The sequence below is a fragment of the Mastomys coucha genome, unplaced genomic scaffold (genome assembly GCF_008632895.1).
Source record: "Mastomys coucha isolate ucsf_1 unplaced genomic scaffold, UCSF_Mcou_1 pScaffold14, whole genome shotgun sequence".
Classification (NCBI taxonomy): Eukaryota; Metazoa; Chordata; class Mammalia; order Rodentia; family Muridae; genus Mastomys; species Mastomys coucha.
The window spans coordinates 65,889,714-65,915,075 of record NW_022196896.1 but is presented as its reverse complement, the minus strand read 5'-3'; the positions used below and the strand labels follow the sequence as shown (position 1 = coordinate 65,915,075).

Genomic DNA, 25,362 nt, shown 5'->3' with positions numbered 1-25,362 from the left:
AAATCATTCTAAGAAACTTGTATTTTTCTTTTAACTTTTTCCCATTTCAGTGAGCTGCATAGTTAGTTCTCCTAAGGCCAGGGGAGGGAGTTTTTCTCCCTGATCATTTCACCCTTATCTACCCCGAGCGACTGTGTTACAGGAGAACAGGCTGATTTACACTCATTAAAACAGGATAGTTTGAATTTATTGTGACATGTTTTTATTTGACTGTGCTGAAGAGTATAATGAAAGAAAACAATTTTATGAGTTTTGTTGTACTAAATATAGAAATAATTCCAATTCAAATAGGTATTTGGAATTTAAACATTTGTATCTGAAAATAGAGAAAACAGATTTCTTTAATAAAAGTTAAGGAAAACAAATTTTTAACATAATAATTAAATTTTATCTTAAAGCAGATATACCAGATTCATCAATATGGGAGAATCAAGATTCTACACAAACAAATGGAATTGATTCTGTTCTGTCAAAAGCTGAAATTGCTTCTTGTAGTTATGAAGCCAGGTATGTAGAAGCTAAGTGAGTTCTAATTCTTAATGGATAGTTAGTTTTTATGTATTTTTAGAAAAATAAAGTCTAGCATGTCAAGCCTATGATTTCAACATATATTAATATGTGTGAAAAGAAATATTTTTAGCCTGAGTCCTTCTTTTACACTAAATGTTAATAATTTAAAATAATATAATAGCTCCTTATGATATATCCTCCAGAGAAACCAAAAAAAAAAAAAAAAAATTAGGCATTGTCATATTTATTGCCTTTGAGGTATAAAATTGAAAGTTCCTTTTTTTTTCTTTTGCAGTGGTAAGGCTTTATTTATTCAATCTTCTTACAAATAAGAAAAGCTTTTTAAGGTTCATTTATTTATTTTATATATATGAGTACACTGTCGCTCTCTTCAGACACACCAGAAGAGGGCATCAGATTCCATTCCAGATGGTTATAAGCCACCATGTTGTTGCTGGGAATTGAACTCAGGACCTCTGGAAAATCAATCAGTGCTCTTAACCACTGAGCCATCTCTCTAGCCCCGAAAAACTTTTGTTTTTTGTTTTTTGTTTTTAAATGTTAAAACTTGGGCTGGAAAGATAACTCAACAGTGAAGAGCAGCTGTTCTTGCAGAAGGTTAAGAAGTTCAGTTTCTTGCACCCACAATAGTATATCACAAGTCCATCCTCCAGGTCTGGGCTGTCTTAATTCTTACAGCCGTCATGGACACAAGGCACACATGGTGTATAGATATATTCAAGAAAACACATACACAGAAAATTAAGCTGAAACTTGATTGCCTTTTAAATTGTAAGGAAAGTATTTAATGCCATCACTTTAAATTAGTAAGAATGTATAAACTTGTTTCTACTAACTTTTGTGTAGGCAGTTATCTTACAATAATTGGAAGCCATAATTATTACTTGCCTTATATACCAGAAAATTATGTAAGGGCCAGTGAAATGGATCAGTAGTTAAGAAGAACACACAAGCATGATGACCTAAATTCAATCCCATAACTGAAAATTTTAAAAAGTATAACAGCTGTAAAAGGAGTATTAATTACTCAGAGGAATCTTTTTCTTTTTCACTAAATTCAGACGTTATTGTCTTATTGAGTGAGCACTCGTACATCATTGGTACATGTTGATTCAATAATTCTGGAAGAAGTTAAATTGTTATAGTTTTCAGTATTTTCAAATTTGGGATTATTTAAGGAAGTCTGATCTGAACATAAAATATTTGAGCTCAGCATGGTGTTATCAGAGAAGTTTGTACTGGTAATTTTAATAAAATTTTATTTTACTAAATTATATTTAAGTATGCATAATAAATATAAACCCTATTCTTAGTCATTTGTCATATGTCAAACATGTTTACTAAATTTACTTTTATCATGAACAAAACTGTGTTTTACTATTGCCAATTGATGTGGCTAGAATTTTGAAACTTACTTTACTAAGGATAATTAAGTAAAATGGAACTGTGTTGGGATTGTTGGTAATTGTTAGCATAGGCAGTTCAGAGCTTAGTGTATAGAGAGTATCAAATGGTAACCTGGCTACTAATGGACAGTTGTGACCTGTCTATGAGGACATAATGAAACCCAGAAGTACAGCCTTGCTAGTTGATAACGTGAGAGCTCAAGATGTGCCACAGTCCTCTTTAGGGTGTTGGGCAACACCAGCCCCTCAAGGATGAGTGCTGGGTGGAAGTCCCAAGGTTGTGTCAGGGTGGCTGTGTTGTTAGTTTGGTAGTACGGGACTCACTGGTCTCTGTATTTGCATGGTATATTTGTATTGACCGCAGATCTAACCACCAAGCAGAAGGCCAAAATAATTGGGGTGAGAGTAGATGAACACCAGATAGTATGTGGCAAGTCACCTAAGTGCTAGTTAAATAGCATGTGTTTAGTTCAGATTTGACTAAAAAGACAAAAATGAATTTGAAAAGCAAAACCAAGTAAACCCACATTTGTGGAGTTTCTTTTATTGTAATTTTCTATTTTCTAGAATGCTTTTCCCAATGAAGGTATTCAGAACAATTTGTCTCCCTTTTTTCTACACAAATCTCCTAATTTTATCAGAGAACCGTTTCTGAGGTTGGACAACCTAGTCCTGTGCATCTATGAGCTTGATATAGAGCAATAGTGAAGCTGTAAAGAATGCAGTGTGAGGAGATGGTGGCCAACCCTAGACAGTGCAGTGTGTGTGGAGTAAGTGCTGAAGGAAGGGCTAGGTTTTTATAAGCCACAGACATGGTGGTGCAGGATGCTAATGCTAACTTTGTGCTGCACAGCACATTCAAGGCTGTACCTTAAAGAAATATGCCCCTCAGGAGTAAGAAAATAGCCATTTTAAACCTCTGTTCCCATGCTTTGTTGTTGTTGTTTTTTGTTTTGTTTTTGTTTTTTCAAGACAGGGTTTCTCTGTGTAGCCCTGGCTGTCCTAGAACTCACTCTGTAGACCAGGCTGGCCTCGAACTCAGAAATCTACTTGCCTCTGCCTCTGAAGTGCTGGGATCAAAGGCGTGTGCCACCACCACCCAGCTGTTCACATGCTTTTATAAGAACATTTTACAGTTATTTAATGATAAGGATTTGTGATATTATAGTGTATTGAATGACCATCGGTACTGATTTCATGCTTTTTTTTATATATATTGCCTAATCCAACCCCAAAGAACTGTCTTAGTCAAGCCTATGGCAGTAAGAATATGTGCTGTACTTTAAAACAGGACATGAGTTCTATTTTGTACCACATAGTTAGAAGTAGAGCTTTAGTAACTTACTCTGCATGGATTTTAGTGAGGAGGGACACATGAATCACTCTGTTTTCTATTAGAATCACCTCAGGCTTTGTTTGTTGTTTGTTTTATGACAGGGTATCATTTTGTAGCTCAACTAGGTTGGAACTTTTCCTGTATCCCAGCCTGCCCTCAAACTCAAAATCCTGTTTCTGCTACCATCTAAGTGCTGCAATCCCAGCATGCATCATGCCTGGCAGACTTCTTTTGTGATTTGTCCTTATTGGTTTATATTCTGTGAAACCAATCTTAATTTCCTGAGCATCTTCCCAAGGAAAGTATGTGGTTCCCTCCATTATGGGGAAACCTCCTGGGTTTGTTTGTTTAGTTCAAAACTTCTTTCTAGTGTGCAGTAGCCTCGCACTTTGCCTTATGGTGGTGGGAGATGTAGCTCACTTGGAAGAGTGCTTGCCCAGCATGCACAAGGCCCTGCGTTAGAGCCAAGCTCAGCAAACACCTGGGTGTTTGGCATCATTTGTACTTCACTGGCACTTAAGATGGAAGCAAGTAGATCAGGCGTTCCATCCGCAGCTATCCATGGAAACTTTTCTCTATGGAAAGTTGCATGAGTACCTAAGTACAAGTAGCATTTTACCTAAGCAATGTTTGTGAAATTTTTTGTATATATAGAAATTTTTAAAGGGAAAGGAAATAGAATGTATGTAGGATTGGTGTGACATGTGCCTTTAAGACTGTTACTGACTTTAATTTGAATGTTGAACTTATATATTTTAGAGTTTTATTACCAAAAGTTTACTGTTTTTCTTAAAGATTTATTTATTTATTATATGTAAGTACACTGTAGCTGTCTTCAGACACCCCAGAAGAAGGGGTCAGATCTCATTGCAGATGGTTGTGAGCTATCATGTGGTTGCTGGGATTTGAACTCACGACCTTCAGAAGAGCAGTCGGCACTCTTAACCGCTGAGCCATCTCTCCAGCACCAAAGTTTACTGTTTTTTAAAGTTATGTGTTATAAAAACATATCTGATAATATTTCTGTGTACCTATCTAAGCAATTATAGTTATACTTCTATGTATTGATAAGCATATTAAGGTCTGCTGACTGTAACTCAAATCAAGCTGGGTAGATTCAGGGACATGCTCACAAATATCTTGGGGTCTGTTTGCTTGTGGGGTACACCCAGCACCTTATAGAACACCTAATACTGTAACTGCACATGGGTAGCTGCTTCAGCTACCTTTACTGCCAGTCATTACTTCTTTCCTGTCTTTGCTTCTTATTAGATCCTCTGTGTGTTTAAGAGTTGATGCTGAAATAATTTATTACTTTTATTTACATGAAAAATGCATGTAGTTTTGGGTTTGCTTCTGAATAACTTGAGAGGTTTCCTAATTGTTAGTAGTTCTCTGCTGAAGTGAATGTTAGGAGAGTCCCAGAAGCCTCTGCATAATAATAGGAGACTGCTTAGTCACCTGATCTTAGCAAGAGGCCATTAATGGTTTCTTTAGCATACATACTGCCAACCAAGTCCATACTTGGTGAATTTTACTGACTGGATGTATGGAATAACCATGATCATCCTGCGTAATATTATGTGATCTGGTGAAATATTGCTTTATTTTGCTTGTGTTTTTACTGTGATATTTTTTCTTGATTCTTTAAAGAGTGATAAAATGGAATTTTACTATGTATAATTCCATAATTGTAGTTTTATGCTGAATGTTCCAAATATCAAAGGTAATGTGGGGCATTGAGACACACAATAGATTTAAAATTTACCGTTTTCAATTAGGTCCCTCAAAGTTGTGGAACCCTGGCTCCTGCCCAGAGTGATGTCCTACCATTCAATGCTGTTGGCATCTCAACCACTGCCGAGCCATTGAGGAGCATTGGAATTGGTCAATTGGGAATTGGGTGGTAATAGGATGAGTACACTTTGTCTGTCTGTCACATAGCGCTGTTCTGTGTAGTTCTTTTGTTATCTGCTTTGTCTTTGGGGGATGAGCCTGGCTATATGTGCCACATTTTAGGAGAAGAAAACTGTTTGACAGCACATTCCTGCTCTGTGGTGGTTGTGATATCACCAGCATATGGCATGCTGGCATCTCTGCAAAGGGGCCAGAGGTCAACTTTTAGAAGTGTTTAGCTGTAGACAAAAGAGATGTCATTTACTCTAGTGAGACAGTTGTATTTTCTGTTGGGGGGACACAGACTTGTAAGTTTTCCTATTGCCTATTGTTAACCCCTGATGAAAAGGGGAGTTAGGTGGAACTTGTATATCAGTGGCATGGGGAGAAACGACACACTTGCTACTTGGTTGTCAGCTGAAGACTCCTGATGTAATTTCCTGTGTTTCCTTTCCTTTCTAGACAAGTTGGCATTAAGAACGGAATGTTTTTTGGACATGCAAAACAGCTGTGTCCTAATCTGCAAGCTGTTCCATATGATTTTCATGCATGCAGAGAGGTTGCCCAAGCACTGTATGAAACACTGGCAAGGTATTGTGTACTCAGGTTGATGTCCTCTGCTCTACTGCTTTGATTTACTTTGATTACCTTGATTACTCATTCTAAGAGTCTCTAGATTTTTGTCTCTCCTGTGATCCTTTTTCTCCACCTGCCAGTTTGATAGCTGCCTTTTTAAAAAATGTAGCTTCAGTAATTGGGAGTTGAGTCTCAAGGAAATTGTATACTTTATCGTGGTCCCAGTGCTACTGCATATTGTGATATGAGATCTACCAGTCTGTGTGGGCCCCACTTTCCTTTCCCACAAAGCAGATTGACAAAGAATTCTAGTGTTTTGTTGTTGTTGCTGCTGCTACTGTGCTTTTGTCTTACTTGGTTCTTCTCTTTTATTCCATTTGCATTATAATTAAGATTAGAATTCACAGAGTGAGGTGCAGTAGTATGTACTGTATCCTAGAATTTCAGTACCAACCAGGATAATGGAGGGAGACCCCCTGTATTGGAACTGAATAAAGTTAAAACTGATGATCCAATAACACAGACATTTAAAAATCTTTTTTCATCTTAAAATCTTTAAAAGCATGCCAAAAATTACTTTTTTCAATAGCGAGTCTCTGATAATTGTTTTTAAAATGGTTAATTGGAGTTAGCTTGAGGAAAGGAGGCAAATGATTTCTTTTTCAGTGTAGCTTTTTTAATACTAACGCAGTATTAAAAAGAATTAAAATTATTTAGCAACTTAGCTCTAAAGCCAGAATCATATAGTTTCTTTGTAAAGGCCTAGAAGAGGTCTCAAAACTCCTTGACTCTTTGTAAACTGAAAAGGTTTTAAGTGATGTGAATTACTGACACGGGCCTGCTCCAGTAAAAATGTATTAAGTTATTGGTCCAATGTTTGTAGATCCTCGAGCTGTGTGTGTTGATATTCCAGGATGTATGCTTACCTCTGCCTTAGCTTCTGCCTCCTCCTGCCCCTTTATTGAAAATAGATTCTTATCTCATATATTATATTCTGATGACGTTTTCCTCTCCACCAGGCCAGTTCCTCCATACCTTCCCTTCCATTCAGATCCTCTCCTGTTGTCTCTCATAAGAACAGTCTTCTAGGAGATAACAAATGTAACAGAATACGATAAATCCATCACACTGAAGTTGGATAAAGCAAACTAGAAGGGAGAGTCCACGAACAGGCACAAGAATCAGAGCCCCATTCATTCACACACTCAGGGGTCCCATTAAAAACTGTTAAGCTGAAAGTTGTAATATACATGCAGAGGATGGTGCAGACCCACGGAGGCTGCCTTTTCTTCTTACATTTTATTCTGAACACTACTAACCAGGGAGTACAGGTAACTGTTGAATTCTGCCAGTCTCACCAAGAGAAGCAATGTCCAATCCCAGCCGTTGTGGAAGCTACCTTAATAGTAACAAAAAATACACAGGGAAAGATCCAGTTGTCTGTCACAGCTTTCTTAATTCCAGTATAGCAGTTTGGTAGTGCTGCTTTACAAATGTGTTAAATGCTGTTGAAGCTAAGGACATTGACATCCAAAGGAGGGCTGGGAACCGGTCTCTAGGTCCCCATCCTAGAGCCTAAAAAGTGAGGGGAGCTAGAGGCTTTTACACTTTCCTTCTATGAACACTTAGTGGCATGTTTCTGTTCTCAGAGGAAAAGTCATTGCCTTCATTTTTAAAAAAAAGAAAACAACCCTTTGTTCTTAACATTTTTATCCTAAATAGCATTTATTTATTGAATGAGTAGATTTTGGTGGCTTGGTTTGTAACCTACAAAATGTGTACAGTGGACTGAGACAGGCCTTGGTTGTGAGGCCTCTTTCCGTGCCTGTCATTTCTAGTCTGTCTGAGTCTGTTGCATGATTATGCTTCATGTCTAGCTTGTTGACAAGTAGTCCTTTATCAAGGGAGATTATATAAGGTTAGAACAAGGAACAGCATTTCTACTTGAAGATATGGGTGTGTTTCTCTTAGCCAGCATTTAAGCTGACTGGCCCCTTTGTCCTATAGAATCAAAGGGATTTAGATAGTTAATAGTAGTATTTTGCTTTTAGATAAACAGCTGTCATTGAATTGGTGTGTGTAAACATCTGTTCATAAAGTTTTCTGATAAGTCATGTTTGAAATTTTGATAATTGTGATCCATTGGCCACTTTGTAGCTTTTCATGTGTACAAGGGTATTCTGGGTCCAGTCATTTCTGCCGTAGTAGTTTTGCTAAAGGATTAGAACACTAACTTTGTATTGGAGTCAGATAACTAATTAGTGGCACTTTGGAAGGGTTATTTAAGATTAGAAGTTTGTGTTGTTGTAATGGTGTGCTGCTGGTGTGGTAGTGTGTTGCCAGTGGTATGCTGGTGTGGTGGTGTGCTGCTGGTGGTGGGGTGATGGTGCAGTGTCTAACATCTCCCAGAGCAGCCCATAGGTTTGACTCACTCACTGCCTTTGCTTTGTCCCGATAGCTACACACACAGCATTGAGGCTGTCAGTTGCGATGAAGCACTGATTGACGTCACTGACATCCTTGCAGAGACTAAACTTTCTCCTGAGGAGTTTGCAGCTGCCCTCCGTATGGAAATCAAAGACAAGACTAAATGTGCTGCCTCTGTTGGAATTGGTTAGTACATGGCTTATCATGAGCTTGTTTTTACCCAACATTTGGAATCCTTAACTATGCCCTGGTGTAAAGGAAGTTTAATAGCTTAGCTTTCTACACATTGCAGAAGTGCCCTTTCCTTTATGTTTATCATTGCTTACTGCTATGCAGTAAAATAAAAATGTACAAATGCAAGTAAGTGGTTGGTGATAGAATATTTTTATAACAAGGGACAGAAAAGTTCTTTCTTGTTCAAGAAGAAAAAAGGGAGGGGTAAATTAAATTTAAATTTTTGTTTTCCTCAAATTTAAACAGAAACCCCTTTAAAAGCAGAGTAACAAGATAGAACTTGAAGTTAAGCTTAAGTCTCCTTTTCTGCTCTTTGCTTTCCTGGATCACAATGTTCTCTGCAGTTCCAGGCTCTTGCGTCTCTTTCCTCTGTTCCATGTTTGGTTTATTCAGCTGTTGCTACCACCTGTCCTCCTTATGCTAACTTTAAACTCTGACCTTTAGAACTGAAAAGCACAGGCTGTCTATGCCACCTTTCCTACTCATGGCTATTTACAAGCAGAGAGCTCCACACTTTGTCCTGCAGAGTTGAGGGTAGATAGTAGTCAAGCTGTTTAAGCATGCTGCTCTTATTTCCAGCCTTATTACTACACCCCCATTCATAAGCTCTTTTTCTTCATATTCTTGTCTTTTGAACCAATATGGGTAACTCGGTAACACCACAGATAGGTTAATATACATTGGTGAGAGAGCTAGAAGCCAGATGTGGTGACACTCTGGTTATTTCAGCACTCAGAAGACTGAGGTAGGAGGATTGAGGAATACAGACCAACCTGGATTTGTGATGAGACTGTCTCAAAATAGGGTTTTGGGAGAGAACGGATCAGTGACGTAGGTTTCTGTGGGTGGGGACAAACATACTGCTGAAGCACTGGGGAGCCACTAGGATGGCCATGAGCACTAGGAAGAAATCTATGGGAACTGGGGCAGAGCCCTCTTTGTGGGTTCAGTGGGAAAGCCATAGACCTCACTTCTGGTAGGTTCTTACTTGCCCCGTACCTGGCCCTGAGGTGATTTAAGAGAGAAGATAGACTGAATTGGTGCATTTTTTTTATTGCTGTGATAAAGTAAGGCAACTTATAGAAAAGTTTGTTTTGAGCTCTCAGTCTAGATGGGTAGGGATCCAAAATGGCTCAGCATGGCACCACACAGCAGAAATGTCAACTGGAAGCTGAGAGATTACACCTCACATCTCAGACCACAAATGGGAAGTAGGGAGAATGAACTGGACATATGGGACCTGGCTTTGAAACTTCAAAGCCTGGACCCTAGTGACAGACTTCCTCCAACTAGGCTACGCTACCTATGCCATCTCAAACAGTGCTACTAACTGGGGACCAAGTATTTACATGCCTGAGACTGTGGTTGGCATCTTATTTAAACCATCACACTTTGTGAATGAGATTAAGGTGAGGATCTGGTTAGAGTCTGAGATATGCATATGAGAGATTCCCTTCCCTATGTGTTTAAAATTAGCCCATCTCACCCAAACCGTGTTCTTTTTTAATTAGAAATATTCTGTTTACTGTTTTGGCAGTTTCATCATGTATACAAAGTATTTTGCTCATATCCACTACCAGATTCCCTCCCATGTTTATGTCCTGTTTTTGTTTGGTTTCTATTGATTCACTGATTCTGTGTGTATGCACTGCCATGCTCATGGTTGTAGGACCATCTATCTGAATAGACAACCTATCAGCATCTCAAACTTGGGGAAAAATTACTTCCCCTGACTGCCAATGGTCTCTCAACTAGAGTGTGACCATCCATTCTGAAATTGTTGCTAGCAGGTCTTAGGAGAGTGACCGCAGCTCCTGTGAGCTCTTGAGTGCAATGTGTTCTGTCCTGCAGGAGACAGCGGTTCTCAGCGCTCTTCCCCACTGTCTAGCTCTTCAATCCTCCCACCCCATTGCTCCAGATGCCCTGAGTGGATGGTGGGGATGGCGCTCTGGATGTCCGTCAGAGCTGAGTACTTGGCAATCTCTTGTGCTTAATGTCTTTGACACTTAAGATTCTTTTTGAGCGTCTACCCACTAGAAAGAAATGTATTTGACCAAGGTCAAGAGTAGCACAAATAATGTAAATATTTGTGGCAGGTAATTTGACAACATGCCCATTTAGCAAAATAATACTATTAGATATACAGTCTCACACCACCCACCCAGCAGAAGGATTTTAGGCAGGATTTTGGTACGATACAGAATTCTGCCTGGTAGACCAGGCTTCATATGAAATCAGAGCAGTTTTGACCCCTATAACAGTCATTCCCAATAGTGCACCAACTGAGTTCATCTTCCAGCAAGGCTTTTATGATGTGAAACACCATAGCATACTGAAAATTAAAAACATGATAAATACATGGGCACTGTTCACACAGTTACTGTCTAGCCTGCCTTTTCACTCCCTACTGTTGGCCTACAGGTCAACCTTCTTTTCCTACCAACCTTTGTATTTCAGTGTCAGACACAGTTTTAATTCTTTGTTTTTAATCATAGTTATTTTAATTTACAAATGGTGGTGTAAATACATTTTCAGTTGAAAAATGGAACGAAAACTAAAATTCCACCTGGTTATCTCCCCTTCTCCACCTTTTCTCTCCAACTCTCTAATACTTACCACTTTTATCATTTTGATATGACTTTTCTTTTCTTTTTTTCTTCTTTTTTTTTTTTTTTTTTTTTTTTTTTTTTTTTGGTTTTTCGAGACAGGGTTTCTCTGTGTAGCCCTGGCTGTCCTGGAACTCACTTTGTAGACCAGGCTGGCCTCGAACTCAGAAATCCACCTGCTTCTGCCTCCCAAGTGCTGGGATTAAAGGTATGCGCCACCACTGCACTCTGATAAGACTTTTATAAATTTCACCTCCTTATAAGAATTTATATTTATTTTATCTATCATATATTGCTTCTTGATTCTTCTGTACGTTGTTAGTACAGGACTTTCCTGGTGTCTTGATGTTTCTTTCTTTCATAGAAATGCTTATCTTTCCTGTGGATCTCTCCATCGTACTCTGGCCCTCGCTGTCTCCACTCACTGCTGAGCTTCCTTCCACTGCACTCTGAAGCCCCTCATGTCACATGTTCTGATTTGGGGCATTGTTTCCAAAGCCTATTAGCTTGTTGTTCCCATATAATCTAGGTACTGAGGTTGGGAAATTTAACCAGTTTTTATTTTTCTTTTGTTTTCTATAAATCTACTACATTTTGAGTGGAAGGGAGAGGCTTTGAGATAGAATCTCTTCCTCTGTAGCCCAGGCTAGCTTCAGATTCATAGCCAGTTGGCAATTTAAGCTTCCTGAGTGTTAAGATTATTTACATGAGTACCTTATCCAGGCTAACCCCTCCCCCCATACCTACCATACCCAGGTTAACCCTCCACCTCCCCATTTTCTCTGTTCTACATCCATCACCAGGAGACATTGAAATAATACTTTTTTAAAATAAAAAAACCTCCATCCAGCAACCATAATGGCTATATTCTGAAAAATTAAATAATATTACCAAGTGAGTGTATGTATGTACATGTACCTTGTTTGAATTTATCAAAACTGAATTAGTTTTTACCATTTTAAGATACTTGAATGATTCAATCAACATGTTTCTTTTATGAAATTTTAAGAAATAATGATGTATGTTTCTGAGCATTTCTTTTGTTTTCAATGTCACAGGTTCTAATATTCTTCTTGCTAGAATGGCAACTAAAAAAGCAAAGCCAAATGGGCAGTACCACCTGCAGCCAGACGAAGTAGATGATTTCCTCAGAGGGCAGCTGGTCACTCACCTACCGGGTAAGGCCAAGGCTTTTCCCGAGGCATCCGCCTATGATAGATAACTGGTGCTGTCCGTGCATCTGTCCTGTTTTCAGGAAGCTGTTTGTTTTCAGGCAGAGTCCTGATAAGTGCCTTGAGGTCGCCTGCCTCACAGCGTCTGCATCCTCTTGCCTCAGCACCCAGGTGCTGGAGTGAACTACACATGCTGCCATGCTCAGCTGTCTTCTGTCTCTATGAATACAGTATTAACAGTCATAAACAAAATGAAATACTACATTGAACATTCTGTTGATTTATTTATTATAAATTTTAGTTTTCACCTAGTGAATTCACTTTACATGTTCTTACTTATGTTATTTAGTAAATGGCTACCCTAGCATGCCAGAGGACCTGGGTTCCATTCCTAGTACCACATTTATAAACCTAGCTGTTGGCACAGAAACCAAGAATCCAGGCATTCCAGTGGTATAAGCTGGGAAACGGAAGGTGAACATCTCCAGGCTCAGTCAGCTAAAACAAGCAACAGTTACATGTATTTAAGTAACAAGATCGAGGATTTAGAGAAATAATTTTAAAGGAAACATGAAATTAACTTATAATCTTTTAAAAACTTTTTTTAAAGAATTTTATTGAGTCTGTGTTTGTGCCTGTTACATGCATGTCAGTGTGTACAGAGGTCCAAGGGCAGCTTGAAGGGATCAATTTTCTCTTTAGCTATGGGCTCTAGGGTTGAACTCAGTACTTTCTCCCAGGGAACCATCATCTCGGCAGCCCAGCTTTTGTTTCCTTAGACTCATAGTCGGATGGTTTATGTCTAAGCTGAAAACAAAGGTTCTGTTCTATGATATGATGCTTCTGAAATGCAGATGGAGGTCAGTGTGGGCATTCAGCAGCCATGTGATGCCTTGGGTTTGAGTCCTAGCATTGGTTTTAAAGGTTAGTTTTTAAGTGTATTTATGAATGTGTGTCTGTGTGGGATCTATACATGTGAGTGCAGGTGCCCATGGAGGCCAGAGGACTTGGATCTCCCAGGAGCTGCACCTACACGTAATTGAGAGCTAGCTGAGGTTGGTGCCCATGGCTAAACTTAGGTCCTCTGCAAGAGCAGCAAGTGCTCTTAACTACTGAGCTCTCTAGCCCCACCTAGCACTGGTTTTCAAAAAGAAAACCCAGAAGAGAAGAGAACAGTTGGACATTGGCAGCATATATTTGTAATCTCAGCACCTAGGAATTGGAGACAGGAGGATTAGGAGTTCAAGTCCAGCCTGAGGAACAACATTAAAAATAGAAAATCAGCCAGCAAGGTTAGTGATGGATTTCAGACTTTACAGCCCCAATAGTTTGAAAAGTAAAAAATGAATGGGCCTTATTAGGAAAAGTTATTCTAGTTTTCATTAATTAGCTAATTAATTTCAGGACCTTGATAAGAAAACCTCCATTTTCTGTTTTTGGGGGTTTGGGAGTTTTGTTTTTGCCAAAAAGTAGCGATTTGATTTACATTGTTATATTCCAACCTGTCAAAACCTTTTCTATATTGTTTTGAATTTGCAGGGAGATGTTAGAATTGGAGACCATGTGTGTACAAGTAGCTTTAGTAGAACTTTCAGGCTTATGTTTTCAAACCTAATGAGAATGTATATGAACTACCTTAGAAATTTGTTACAAGCCAAATTGTAAATGACCAGAATCCCATTTTATGGTGGCTAATTTTACTTTTTGTAAGATTTATTTATTTATTGTAAATAATTACATTGTAGCAGTCTTCAGACACACCAGAAGAGGACATCAGATCTCATTACAGGTGGTTGTGAGCCACCATGTGGTTGTGGGGATTTGAGCTCAGGACCTTTGGAAGAGCAGTCAGTGCTCTTACCCACTGAGCTATCTCTCCAGCCCCAGCTAGTTTTACTTTTGAAAGTTTACTGTAGTCCCTGTTTAGAATATGTAGTCTATTTCTTTTCTTTTCTTTTTTTTTTATTGAAAGAAGAATTTATTTGGCCTTACACTTCCAAAAGAAAAAAAGTCCATAATGCTGGGGAAATATGACAACAGGAGGCAGACAGGGTGGCATAGAAAGCCGAGAGCTCATATCTTGAACCATAAGCAGGAAATAGAGGGAGTGAACTCAAAATGGTGACAGTCTTTGGAAACCTTAAAACTGACACTCAGCGACATGCCTCTTCCAGCAAGACTATTATGTCCTGAGCCTTCTCAAAGACTCAGCAACTTAAAGCCAAACAGTCAAGTGCCTGAAGTTATTTAGAACACATCATTCAAACATAAGCACCATGTATTTTTGGTGATGGTGATGGGGTGTGTGTGTGTGTGTTTGAATGTGTATGGGTACATGTGTGTTTGTGCCAGTATACAAGTGTGTATAAGTGTGTGGAGGCTTCAGGTTTACATCAGATGCCTTCCTGAATTGATGTCCATGTAGTCTATTTCTTATGTTCTGTTTAATATTAAATTTCAGTAGTAATTAACTTGGAATATCAAATGTCAAATTCCTTAACTTAATACAAGAGCAGGTATTTTAAAAGCTGTTTGTAAATTTCATGTTTATTATACCAGCTAAATCAGCTTGCTCTAGGGCTGCCATGACAACATAGACTATATGTCTTAATAGAAATTGATGTTTTACAGTGGAGGCTAGAAAGTTGTGGGTATGTGGGTGTGGCTGACCCAGAACTCCCTATGCAGCTACTAATGACCTTTAATTCTAGATTCTTCTACATCTGCTCCCTCCCACCCACCATGTGCTGGGCTCCAGATATACAGCATAGTGCCTGCTTAATGGAGACATCAGAGGGTTTGCTGCTTCTAAGGCTTGTGGGCTCTGTCTCCGTGTCCCCCTCCCGCCCCCGTTGTGTCTCATGGTCTTTCCTTCATGTACAACCTGGGTGGTCTCAACTTCTTACAAAAGCATCAGTCATACTGGCCTTATGCCTCATTTTACCTCTATTGCTTGTGTCCGAATACGGTCCCAATGAAAACTTTAAAATGAAGAGGTATGGCTTCAGCATGTTTTGGGGAAGATACAACTTAATATAAAAAGTCATTTTTTAACTGAGTTGAATTTTGTAATGCTTTTAAAAATAGAAGTAATTTGTAGCTTTCCATTAGTACTTCTGTCATTGCCTTTATTTCTGAATGGCAAGACTCTTGTTTTATTCTTGAGATGGCTGAGTGGTGGCACTGAGCTAAAACTTTGTAGCTCAGGATCAGTCAGTCTCCTGAGGACTGGAGTCCCACGAGTGCACTATCACACTGAGTGAGGAAGACTTTCTTTTCTGTGCTGTCACGCATGTGATGCAGATGCCCACAGAGGCCTGGGGTGGAGTTACAGCTAGTGCCTAGCTCTGGTCCTCTGCACGAACAGTGTGCACTCGGAACCATCTTCAGCCGATATATTCTCTAACAGGCATCTGTGAGGTTATATCCTGGCCTGCACTCAGGCATTAAAGCATTGTATTTCTTCTTTGATATCTCCTCCCCTGACCACCCACCCCTCCAAAAAAAAAATAGGGTCACCAAGGTTGGCTTCTTGTTCAGGTTCTTATCACTCAGATGGGTAAGATTGACTTGTATACTTTTGCTGTGTACTTAGTCGGACTTTTGCATGTCGTTCCTGTTCTGGAGATGGCATTTTTACTGATCTTTTCCCAGAGTGTGTTCAAGAAGATATAAACACCTTTGGGAAATAGAGAGTGTGGACGTGCGTGTGGAGGTCAGAGGAAGATGTCTGGTATCTTACTTTGTAGCTCTCTAGGGAATTCTGCAGACCTAACTGTCCAGTTCTTCTATCCCCCACCCTTTCACACAGCACTGGGATTATAGGGATACTAGTGTTTATTTTTTGTGTATGATGTCTTGTCTGCATGTTGTATTATGTTGTATGCGTGTTACCTGCACATCTCTGGTGCCTGTGGAGATCAGGTGAAGAGAGCATTGACCTGGGAGTTAAGGACTTGTTGTGAGCTGTCTTGTGGGTGCTGGGAACCAAACACCAGTCCTCTTGTAAGACCTAGTACCTGCTGAGCCTTTGCTTCAGCACTGCGCCTGGCTTTTTAAACAGGAGTGCTCGTGTGTGTGTGTGTGTGTGTGTATTTGGGAACTGTGTTTGAGGGCCCTATACATTAAAAATTCTGAACATTATATTAAAGAATCCTATTTAATTTGCTGAACTTGAGTTAATTCCCAGAGATGTTTGTTGGTGAGTGTAGTACCTATTTCTATCTTGTGGCTCATGCTTTCAGGAAAACTTACTCTCCAAATGATAATTAGAGTAAGCTTATTGGTATCAGCCCAGCCTCTGTAGTCCTGTGCACTCACGAATTATGCACTTAGCTTATGGTGTGCTCTGTAAACTAGGAAGCAGTTGTAGAGTGGATGTAAGCAGTAAAAAACACAAGACTGATTGTTAGGGACTCTACCAGATGATGACTGTGTGTTATGTGGACAAATGTATACTTAATTCAGTATAGTTACCTAATGAAATAAAATATTATCTCTAACAGTGGTTTCAATACTAAGGACTCTTGAGTCTGTGCAAAGCTATTAACCCTGTGGGTGTCATCTTCCATTATGAACCCTGTGCACAAGGTCAGGGCTAGGGTTTGTGCGTCCAGTTTGTGACTTCCAATTCCACACATTCAAACACATTCAAATTGTCTTGGCCATATTTCCTGTACTCACAAGCCTTAAGCAAGTGCCCACTTAATTGCACAGACATTTCCATCACCACTGACATTTCATTGTGGATGACAAAGACTTTGTTTCCTGCCTTTGTGGACTGCCAAGGTCTGGCTGTGTGGGTAGTGATCATTGTCCATTTTTAATATGGTTCCTCTCAAGGCAGGCTGCATATCATGCCCCAGCTTATCAACCAGCAGCTTCCACAGCTTTTTCCTTAAGGTAGCATATCCCCTCCCCCTTTTAAAAATCTTTTCTTCTTGGATGGTTGTGCTAGTTAGGCCTTAAGCCATGGTCTTTTTTATGCAAATGACTTTCCCTTATGAACTCTGGTGTATTGCATTGAATTAGTAACCATTCTGGTCCTGGCTTGGAGTTCCATCATTCCCTCCCACTGTCACTGTGGGACCATTTCGTTCCAGCAGATTAGCTGTCCATACAGACAATAATTCCATTGCATTAGGTGGATTGTGCTTCCTTTGTACCTATCAGTGGATGAGGCCATTCCAAGGTCCTCTCTTAAGCCTTTCGCACACCATCATATCCAAATACACGGTAGGGTCAGTGCTGCCTCTGCTCTCCCTTTGTTCAGACTTGTGCTGTAAATAGCACAAGTGGGAGCCAGCATCTTCCCACCAGGATACACATCTCCAGTTCTCAGCCTGTGAGCCACAACCCCTTTGACAAACTTCTGTCTCCAAAAATTACATCACAAATCCTAACAGTAGCAAAATTACAGTTGTGAAATAGCAATGAAAGTGATTTTATGATTGATGTCAACACAGCATGAGGAACTGTATTACAGGATCACAGCAGTAGGAAGGTGAGAGCTGCTGCTCTAGATTCTTATGGTTTAAACTTGTGGGCTACTTCCAAGGCAAAGATGGTTTAAAAGTCTAACAGTTCTACCTATAGCTTGTTTACGGCATCGAGGAGTGTCTTAGCAGAGAATGGACTAGGGTCCTTCCTGTCACAGGAGACTACTCAGGGTATAAGCAAAAGTTACCACATTGAGCAAAAGATAGCAGCAGACTTTACTCTTTTTTGATAACATACAAACATAATTTTCACTGCTTGTAACTGTTTTAGGATGTATTTAAAGTTATTTAAATAAGACTTAGAGTTTACCTGAGTTACTGTAAACTGTTTTCTCAAATGTTTATCTCTTTTTGAAATCTATTATTTTTGGATATGTTGTGGGGCAGGAGAGCTCACCAATGTCCTGGGTAGCACTGAAACGTTGTATACATTGTGTGGGAAGCCATGGTGGCTGCTGTATTCTGGCCCAGCTATAGGATGGATCTGCGAGATGCTCATTTAGCTTTTGATTTAAGAGAAACTGATCTCCCTCCCTTGCTTACTCCGTGCTTTTTGGTCCCATGTTATGTCCTTGTTAGATAAGGCTTATGTCATCAGTTCCTGTTCTGGTTCAGAATAAATGTGGTGAAGCCATCATGGATGTCTGTGGACATCAGCATCTCAGCACAGTCCCACTGTCAACTCTGTAGTGTTTGTATCTGTCCTGCAGGTTCAGATCATAATGAATTCTTAAACAAGAGTCTGTTAATTACTGATTTGTGGATAAGATCTTAATCTTGGCATTTGTCAAGAAATTATTTTTTGTATAAAATTTAAGTTGATGTTTTGTGTATATGTAAATAAATGTCCAAAATTTTAATAGTTTGTCATTTGTGTTTGTATTCCTTTTCCTAGGAGTTGGACGTTCAATGGAATCTAAGCTAGCATCTTTGGGAATTAAGACTTGTGGAGATTTGCAATGTTTGACCATGGCAAAACTCCAGAAAGAATTTGGCCCCAAGACAGGGCAGATGCTGTATAGGTTCTGCAGAGGTTTGGACGATAGACCTGTTAGAACAGAGAAAGAACGAAAATCTGTGTCAGCCGAGATCAACTATGGAATAAGGTTCACCCAGGTAATGTGTCTTTACATGGTCCTGTTTCTAACCTCTAAAGCTCTTGGTGATTGAAATAAACATAGAAACTGTTGGTTGTCTCAGAGCCTTGGTGACTTTAAAGGTATATCCTTAATTTAAAAATCCAGATCTTAAGGAAAGATATAAAATACTCTGCTTTTGTGGTCAAAGTGATTTGAATTATAATTATTCTTATTACCAATGAAGATGGAAAGGCCAGACAAGTATTTTGAGTGTCAAAAAATTGTTTTACACTTTAAAAATTGGCCTCCACCTCAGTGGTTCTCAGCCTCCCTACTGCTGCGACCCTTTCATACAATTTTTCATGTTTTGGTGATCTCCAATCACAAAATTATTTCATTGCTACTTCATAACTAATTTTGCTGTTGTTAAAAATAATATTAATATCTGTGGTTCTTTTTGAATGTCTTAGGTAACCCTGTGAAAGGGTCATGTGATTCCCAAAAGGGTCGTGACCCCACAGGTTGAAAAACACCGCCTCTGTAGTGGTAGTGCAAGTGGACTGGGGTTTGCTGTCCTTAGAATGCACGTTTGGATTTGGGCACCTCTCTGGAATTCAGTTCCATAAACTCTGCACATCCTGAGGATTTGAAATCTGACAAGTTCTTCCTCTTTGGAACTGTCATGTAGGACTCAGTGTTGGAATTCACATTTTATCAGAGACACTAAGATTTGCAACAAGTCAGTGACAACATAAAAAAGTAAAAAAGGAAAATGCCTTATAGAGTACTTAGTACACGGAGAACATGACCATTTATATTTACACACAGGTCAAGGTGTATCCATAACGTTTCTTTTAAATAAATGCTTATGATAGGGAAATAAGATGTGCTCAATATGCAGAGCTAAGACACTTGAGAAGAACCTGTTAGGTTAAGGAAAATAATCAGAGTGTTTTTCATCTTTTGTCTTTGTGTAGCCCAAAGAAGCAGAAGCGTTCCTTCTGAGTCTTTCAGAAGAAATTCAAAGACGACTTGAAGCTGCTGGCATGAAGGGCAAACGCCTGACTCTGAAAATCATGGTACGGAAGCCAGGGGCCCCTGTAGAAACTGCAAAATTTGGAGGCCATGGAATTTGTGATAATATCGCCAGGTAAACTTTTTCTTTAAGAAAAGAATATTGGTAGTTATATTCTATGTAGTTTATTATAAGTCATACAAAATAAAATCAGTAGTAGTAATTTTCAGTTACAGCTTGTCAATCCTAGTGGTGTTAAATAGAGGCAGGCCACAGCTCATGGTCACTTGACTTAGGTTTAATACCTATTGCAAAATACTGAAAGTCGATGAATATTTTTTAGAGAAAAAGATTTATTTAGTTCACAGTTCCTGGTGATGCAAGAGGCTGGTACCCTCCCACTGTCTGCCAGCCAGTGGCATCAGAGTTTTAGGAACATGGATGACAAACACAAGGTGAGGCAAGATGATAAACAGCTCTTGGGGCAGGCTTGCCCCTACCTTCTCTAACCAAGTGCCCATGACAGCAGTATCAGTTGCTTCCTAGAGCAGTGACTTCCTGTTCCTGTCTCTTTAGGTCCAAATCACTGATACAAGGCCACATCTAAGTCACAACCAGGTGGCTGGCTGTTAACTTGAGAATCGGAAAAGGGCTGCATATTAACAAGACAAGGGGAGTGTCTTGTGGTTTGTGAAAGACTGACTGAGATATTCCAGACTCACCTGAGTAAATCATTAGAGCAATCAGAATCTATCTGAAAGCTCTCTAAAAGCATGATGTTTGATGGGCACATCACTTAATGTTTGTGACCAACATGAAACCACTTTTTAAAGTGGGTCTTCTATTCAGCAGATTTCATTCTGACAAGCCAGTGTTAAGGTCTTTAACAATCATTCTGTGAGTAAGAGTTATAATAGGAATTTTCAGTAAAGATGAGCTCATGTTTCAAACATGTTTGTTCTTATAAAGTCTCTAATATAGAAACTTAGTATGTCCTTGAAAGCATTATGTACTGTGGAAACAGGCAAAGTAAAACGACATACTTTATTTCATGTGGAAATTAAATGCAATAATAATGGACATTTCTGTATGAAACTGGTTCTTAAACATAGTTTTGTAGGGCCAGTGGGAGGGAGGCAAGAACCTGGTCCAATTTAGAGTGTGTTTTTGGGATGAGCTGGCTTTCTACCATGCAGTCTATGTTTGGTATATTCCAACATTGTATATTTTTTTTTTACATGTATTAACTAAAAGTTTTCTTGCCTAAATTTGTCAACTTTTGGTTTGGGTCTTCATGCTGTTTACAGTATCAGTGTTGTATATAATAGCTTCTATGCTTGTGGGTGGTGTTCCTGGCTTACTGTAAGGGCAGTATTAATAACTCCTTGCAATGTTTGTATGATCTTTTAATGAATATATATGGAATGTACATTTGTTTGCTTAAGAATGTAATTCTAATACTTACAGGACTGTAACTCTGGACCAGGCAACAGATAGTGCAAAAATAATTGGAAAAGCTACTCTAAACATGTTTCATACAATGAAAGTAAATATATCGGATATGAGAGGGGTGAGTATCACACTGGCTCCTCCTCTCTTGTAGTGTGAAGTCTGAGCTTTCTCTGAGCTGTGTCCTGATGTAGTACAGGCACATTACATAGACAATTTTAGCTTCTTGCGTGCAGTCCACAGAGGGAAACAGGACTTCCCATCTAGCCTCCTCATCTTAGTTCTGACAGATTAGATTTGTGACTATGAAGATTCTGTTTTCTGCATAGTACTATTCAAGTCTTACATATCCTATTCCCAGCACTGGACAAGCTCCCATACCACTGAGCACAGCTCTGTAATGCTATTGCTGTAGAGAGAGGTTTGAACCCCATACCTTGATCATGCAAAGTAAATACATGGACCACTCTGCTATACCCAGCCTACCAGCTTTAGAGACAGACCCTATTTAAGCCTCAGCTGGGGCTGGTGAGATACTTGAGTAGGTACAGGCACTTTGGTTGTCATGGGCCTCTGTGCTTGCAATTTACCAGCCTCTCCCCTTTAAATGTAATAAACCCTGTAATACCAACCAAAAAACCTGTGGAATACTGAAATCTACTTGTTTGGGTATTCTTACCACGTTTGGGTAGAATGCATACTCTGTATCAAGCTAAAGCTTAATCACAGAGTCTTAATCACTGAGCCACAAGTTGTTTGTGGTACAACTCATATATGCGTAAGCTGTTGGTTTGCATTTGTTTCATTTGTCCTTTATTCTAGAAACTGGATTGTTGGTAGTACAAACTGAGCATTTTGTTTTTCACTTTTGTTTTAGAAACATTCTCTTTATTTTGACTGTAGGTTGGTATTCAAGTGAACCAGTTGATTCCTGCTAATTCAAATCCTTCCACGTCCTCAAGTCGTCCATTAGCTCAGTCAAGCCTCTTCCCTGGTCGGCCACATTCTGTCCGTGATCTCTTCCAACTTCAGAAAGCTAAGAAACCGACAGAAGAGGAGCACAAAGAAGGTGGGTGGCCATCACTGTGCAGCCGCTTTCTGTTCCACGAAGCAGGGAGTAAGAAGTTCCATTTTAAATCCACATGGGTCTGTGCCTTTTTAGTTTTTTTGTTTGTTTTAAAATTACATTCTAAATTATGAATCTAGGGGGCAGAGAATAGAATATGGAGTGAAAAAAGTTTATGGGGCTTTAGCTGTTTCTCTCCGTTTGATTTCTGTTTCCTACAACCGTAGTACTTCTGGCTGCTGTGGATCTGGAAGTGTCCTCCTCTAGAGCTTGTGGTTTATTGTCACCACTCTCTGCACATCTGGCAGCAAGTGTCAGTCCTGATGCTAACAGCAGCGAGTGTTCCAGGAAATGGAATGGCCTAAACTCTCCTGTCAGTGGACAATCGAGGCTGAACCTCAGTATAGAGGTCCCATCACCATCTCAGGTATGAGTTTTGGTCCTTAAGTCAGTTTTGTACTAAGAACAAAAATGGTATTCTTCCTTTGTAGGTCAACATACAAAGTCAACTTAATGGGTCTTATTGCTCTCACTTAAGCCCCTCCCACTTCTGCAGGTTCTCTTGTTTGCTAGTCTGCTTTGTCAGGTGCATCCCATCATCTTTTTTACATATGGGGGTGGGGCTAGAGGAAATGAAAATGCTGCCTCCAGATCTAGGGAAAGGGGTAGTTCTCATACTTGAGGTAGATGCCCTAATGCTTCTATTAATACCTCCTTAAGTATAGGATGATAATATTTGGTGCGGGGGCAGGGAGAGAATCCCCCATCTGAAAAGGTAATTTCTGTGTTCCCTTTCCACAAGTGAGTTCTTACTGCAAGGTGTTGTGTGAGTATGTAGATTCCCTTGTGTATGCTACTGACTCCTACACTGCACTCACCTTCAGACTCAGGTTTCAGTGGCCATCAAGTTAACTGCGGTAGGGACTAGCTTTTTTTTGAAGTCTGGTGGTCTGAACTTTTGCTGTTCCTCAAACCTTCATTTCCGAGCATCAAGTTCACATTTGGTATTTTACAGATTGACCAGTCTGTTTTAGAAGCTCTCCCACCTGATCTCCGGGAACAAATAGAACAAGTTTATGCTGCTCAGCAAGTAGAGCCACGTGGCACCAGGAAGAAAGAACCAGTAAATGGCTGCAGTTCAGGGGTATTGCCACATCCTGTTGGCACAGTTTTATTACAAATACCAGAGCCTCAAGAACCTAATAATAGTGACACCAGGATCAGTGTCATTGCCCTTCCAGCATTCTCACAAGTACGTTAATGTCATGCTTTCCTCACTTCTCTTCTCCTCTACCTAACTCCTGAGAGGCTTGCACATCTGCAGACAGTAGTTGGCAAGTTTACCTTGTTTATAAAGTAGGCACCTCAGCACCAGAGAGAAGAGACTTGGGAGGCAGGTGTCAGTCCCTAAAGCATCTGGAAGAAGAGCATTCTTTGTTGACTTTATTGGCCCACACAGATCATGAGACTTCCTGAATTAGGGGGAAGATGCCCAGAAGTGTGCGTGTGTTTTTGGCTTCCCATCTGGTAACTGAATGTCTTGTTCTGATCAGTTAGCACAGAAATTGGATTGCTCATTTCCACAGTCTCTTGGAACGTTTTTGTCCTAGCTTGGCTGTTTAAGGTGTGACTTTTCTTGTATTAGGTAGACCCTGATGTCTTTGCTGCCCTTCCTGCTGAGCTTCAAAAGGAGTTGAAAGCAGCATATGATCAAAGACAAAGGCAGGGAGAGGACACTAATCAGCAGCAAGCCAGCACATCTGGTAAGACGAGAGAACTGTCATGTCCCAAAAGGGACTCGAGTGACATCATTGTGTGTGTTCTAGCTCTTCATCCTGGAGAGGATCTGAAGTGATCGAGGCAGACCAGTAACGAGTGTTGTGAAGTCACTGCTCGTTAGTTCATGTGCTGGTCTCTCTCACAGTATTTTTGGATACAAACTACTTGTCCTTTGAGACAGGTATTTGAAAGAATGTGGGTTCAAAACATGAAATCTCAAAACTATTGGACATGAGTCCCTGAACACACATTTATTAAACCTGCGTAGTTGCTAATTGTCTTTTAATCTTTAGGACCATTCCATCACACGTAAGCATCATGTGCAAGCTCAAAATACTAAGTCGTACAGCTGAGCTGGGAGGACTTTATTCCTTAAGTCACTGCATTCCTGGCCTCCTTCCTACTCTTAGTAGTAGGGTGTACTGGAAGGACAAAGAATCAATGGTATTACCTTGATTTCATCTTGAGAATCTCATATCTCTTCTTTCAGTGCCAAAGAATCCTTTACTTCAGCTAAAGCCACCAGCAATGAAAGACAAGAGAAACAAGAGGAAGAACCCCATTGGTTCTCCCAGAAAGATTCAGAGTCCTTTGAAAAATAAGCTGCTTAGCAGTCCTGCGAAAACTCTGCCTGGGGCCTATGGGAGCCCCCAGAAGTTAATGGATGGTTTTCTACAACATGAAGGAATGGCTTTGGCGAGAACCATGGTAACTAGAACAAAATACTGTTACTGGGTTTTAATGTACTTGACACTGTCTAAGTAGCAGCTTTCTTGCTCACTTTCTTAACAGGAAGAAGTCTCAACTTCCACCCCTGGTGCACAGGACCTATCTAGTTTGCAGCCAGGCCAGAGCAGCTGTCTAAGACCACCAGCACCCAACCTAGCTGGAGCTGTAGAATTCAGTGATGTGAAGACCTTGCTTAAAGAATGGATCACTACTATCTCAGGTTTGTGTGGTAGTTCTGTGATTCAAGAACATGAACCAACTGAGCACTACAAAGTCAGCCTACTTCTCTAACAATTATCTTCTCATCAGCTATCTTTAAGTTCTAAGACGTGCTTTGATAGCTGTCAATCAGAGGGATAACTAACTGCAGATTTCTGACTTTCTCCAGAAAGACACTGGGGTCCTCACTTGAGGTTTTCCTCCTTCCTAGATCCAATGGAAGAAGACATTCTACAAGTTGTGAAATATTGCACTGACCTTATAGAGGAAAAAGATTTGGAAAAGTTGGATCTTGTTATAAAATACATGAAAAGGTAATTTATTAAATATTTTTACTGAAAGAG

General features: G+C 39.8%; 1 protein-coding gene across 8 annotated transcripts in view; it reads left to right on the top strand.

Annotated features, from left to right (window-relative positions):
• Rev1 (REV1 DNA directed polymerase) overlaps positions 1-25,362 on the top strand; it is a 74,625-nt gene extending 49,263 nt beyond the window's left edge. For 5 of the 8 annotated variants that reach the window (XM_031367265.1, XM_031367264.1, XM_031367268.1 and 2 more), the window contains 14 exons: positions 399-507; positions 5,632-5,760; positions 8,204-8,358; positions 12,071-12,190; positions 18,578-18,798; positions 19,739-19,911; positions 21,244-21,346; positions 22,129-22,294; positions 22,519-22,718; positions 23,307-23,543; positions 23,937-24,054; positions 24,561-24,778; positions 24,863-25,019; positions 25,188-25,362. In XM_031367265.1, the coding sequence (XP_031223125.1) occupies positions 399-507; positions 5,632-5,760; positions 8,204-8,358; positions 12,071-12,190; positions 18,578-18,798; positions 19,739-19,911; positions 21,244-21,346; positions 22,129-22,294; positions 22,519-22,718; positions 23,307-23,543; positions 23,937-24,054; positions 24,561-24,778; positions 24,863-25,019; positions 25,188-25,336 (2,255 nt within the window). In that variant the 3' untranslated portion in view covers positions 25,337-25,362. The remainder of the gene's footprint in view (positions 1-398; positions 508-5,631; positions 5,761-8,203; positions 8,359-12,070; positions 12,191-18,577; positions 18,799-19,738; positions 19,912-21,243; positions 21,347-22,128; positions 22,295-22,518; positions 22,719-23,306; positions 23,544-23,936; positions 24,055-24,560; positions 24,779-24,862; positions 25,020-25,187) is intronic. The other 3 variants (XM_031367270.1, XM_031367266.1, XM_031367269.1) reach the window with 3 other exon arrangements.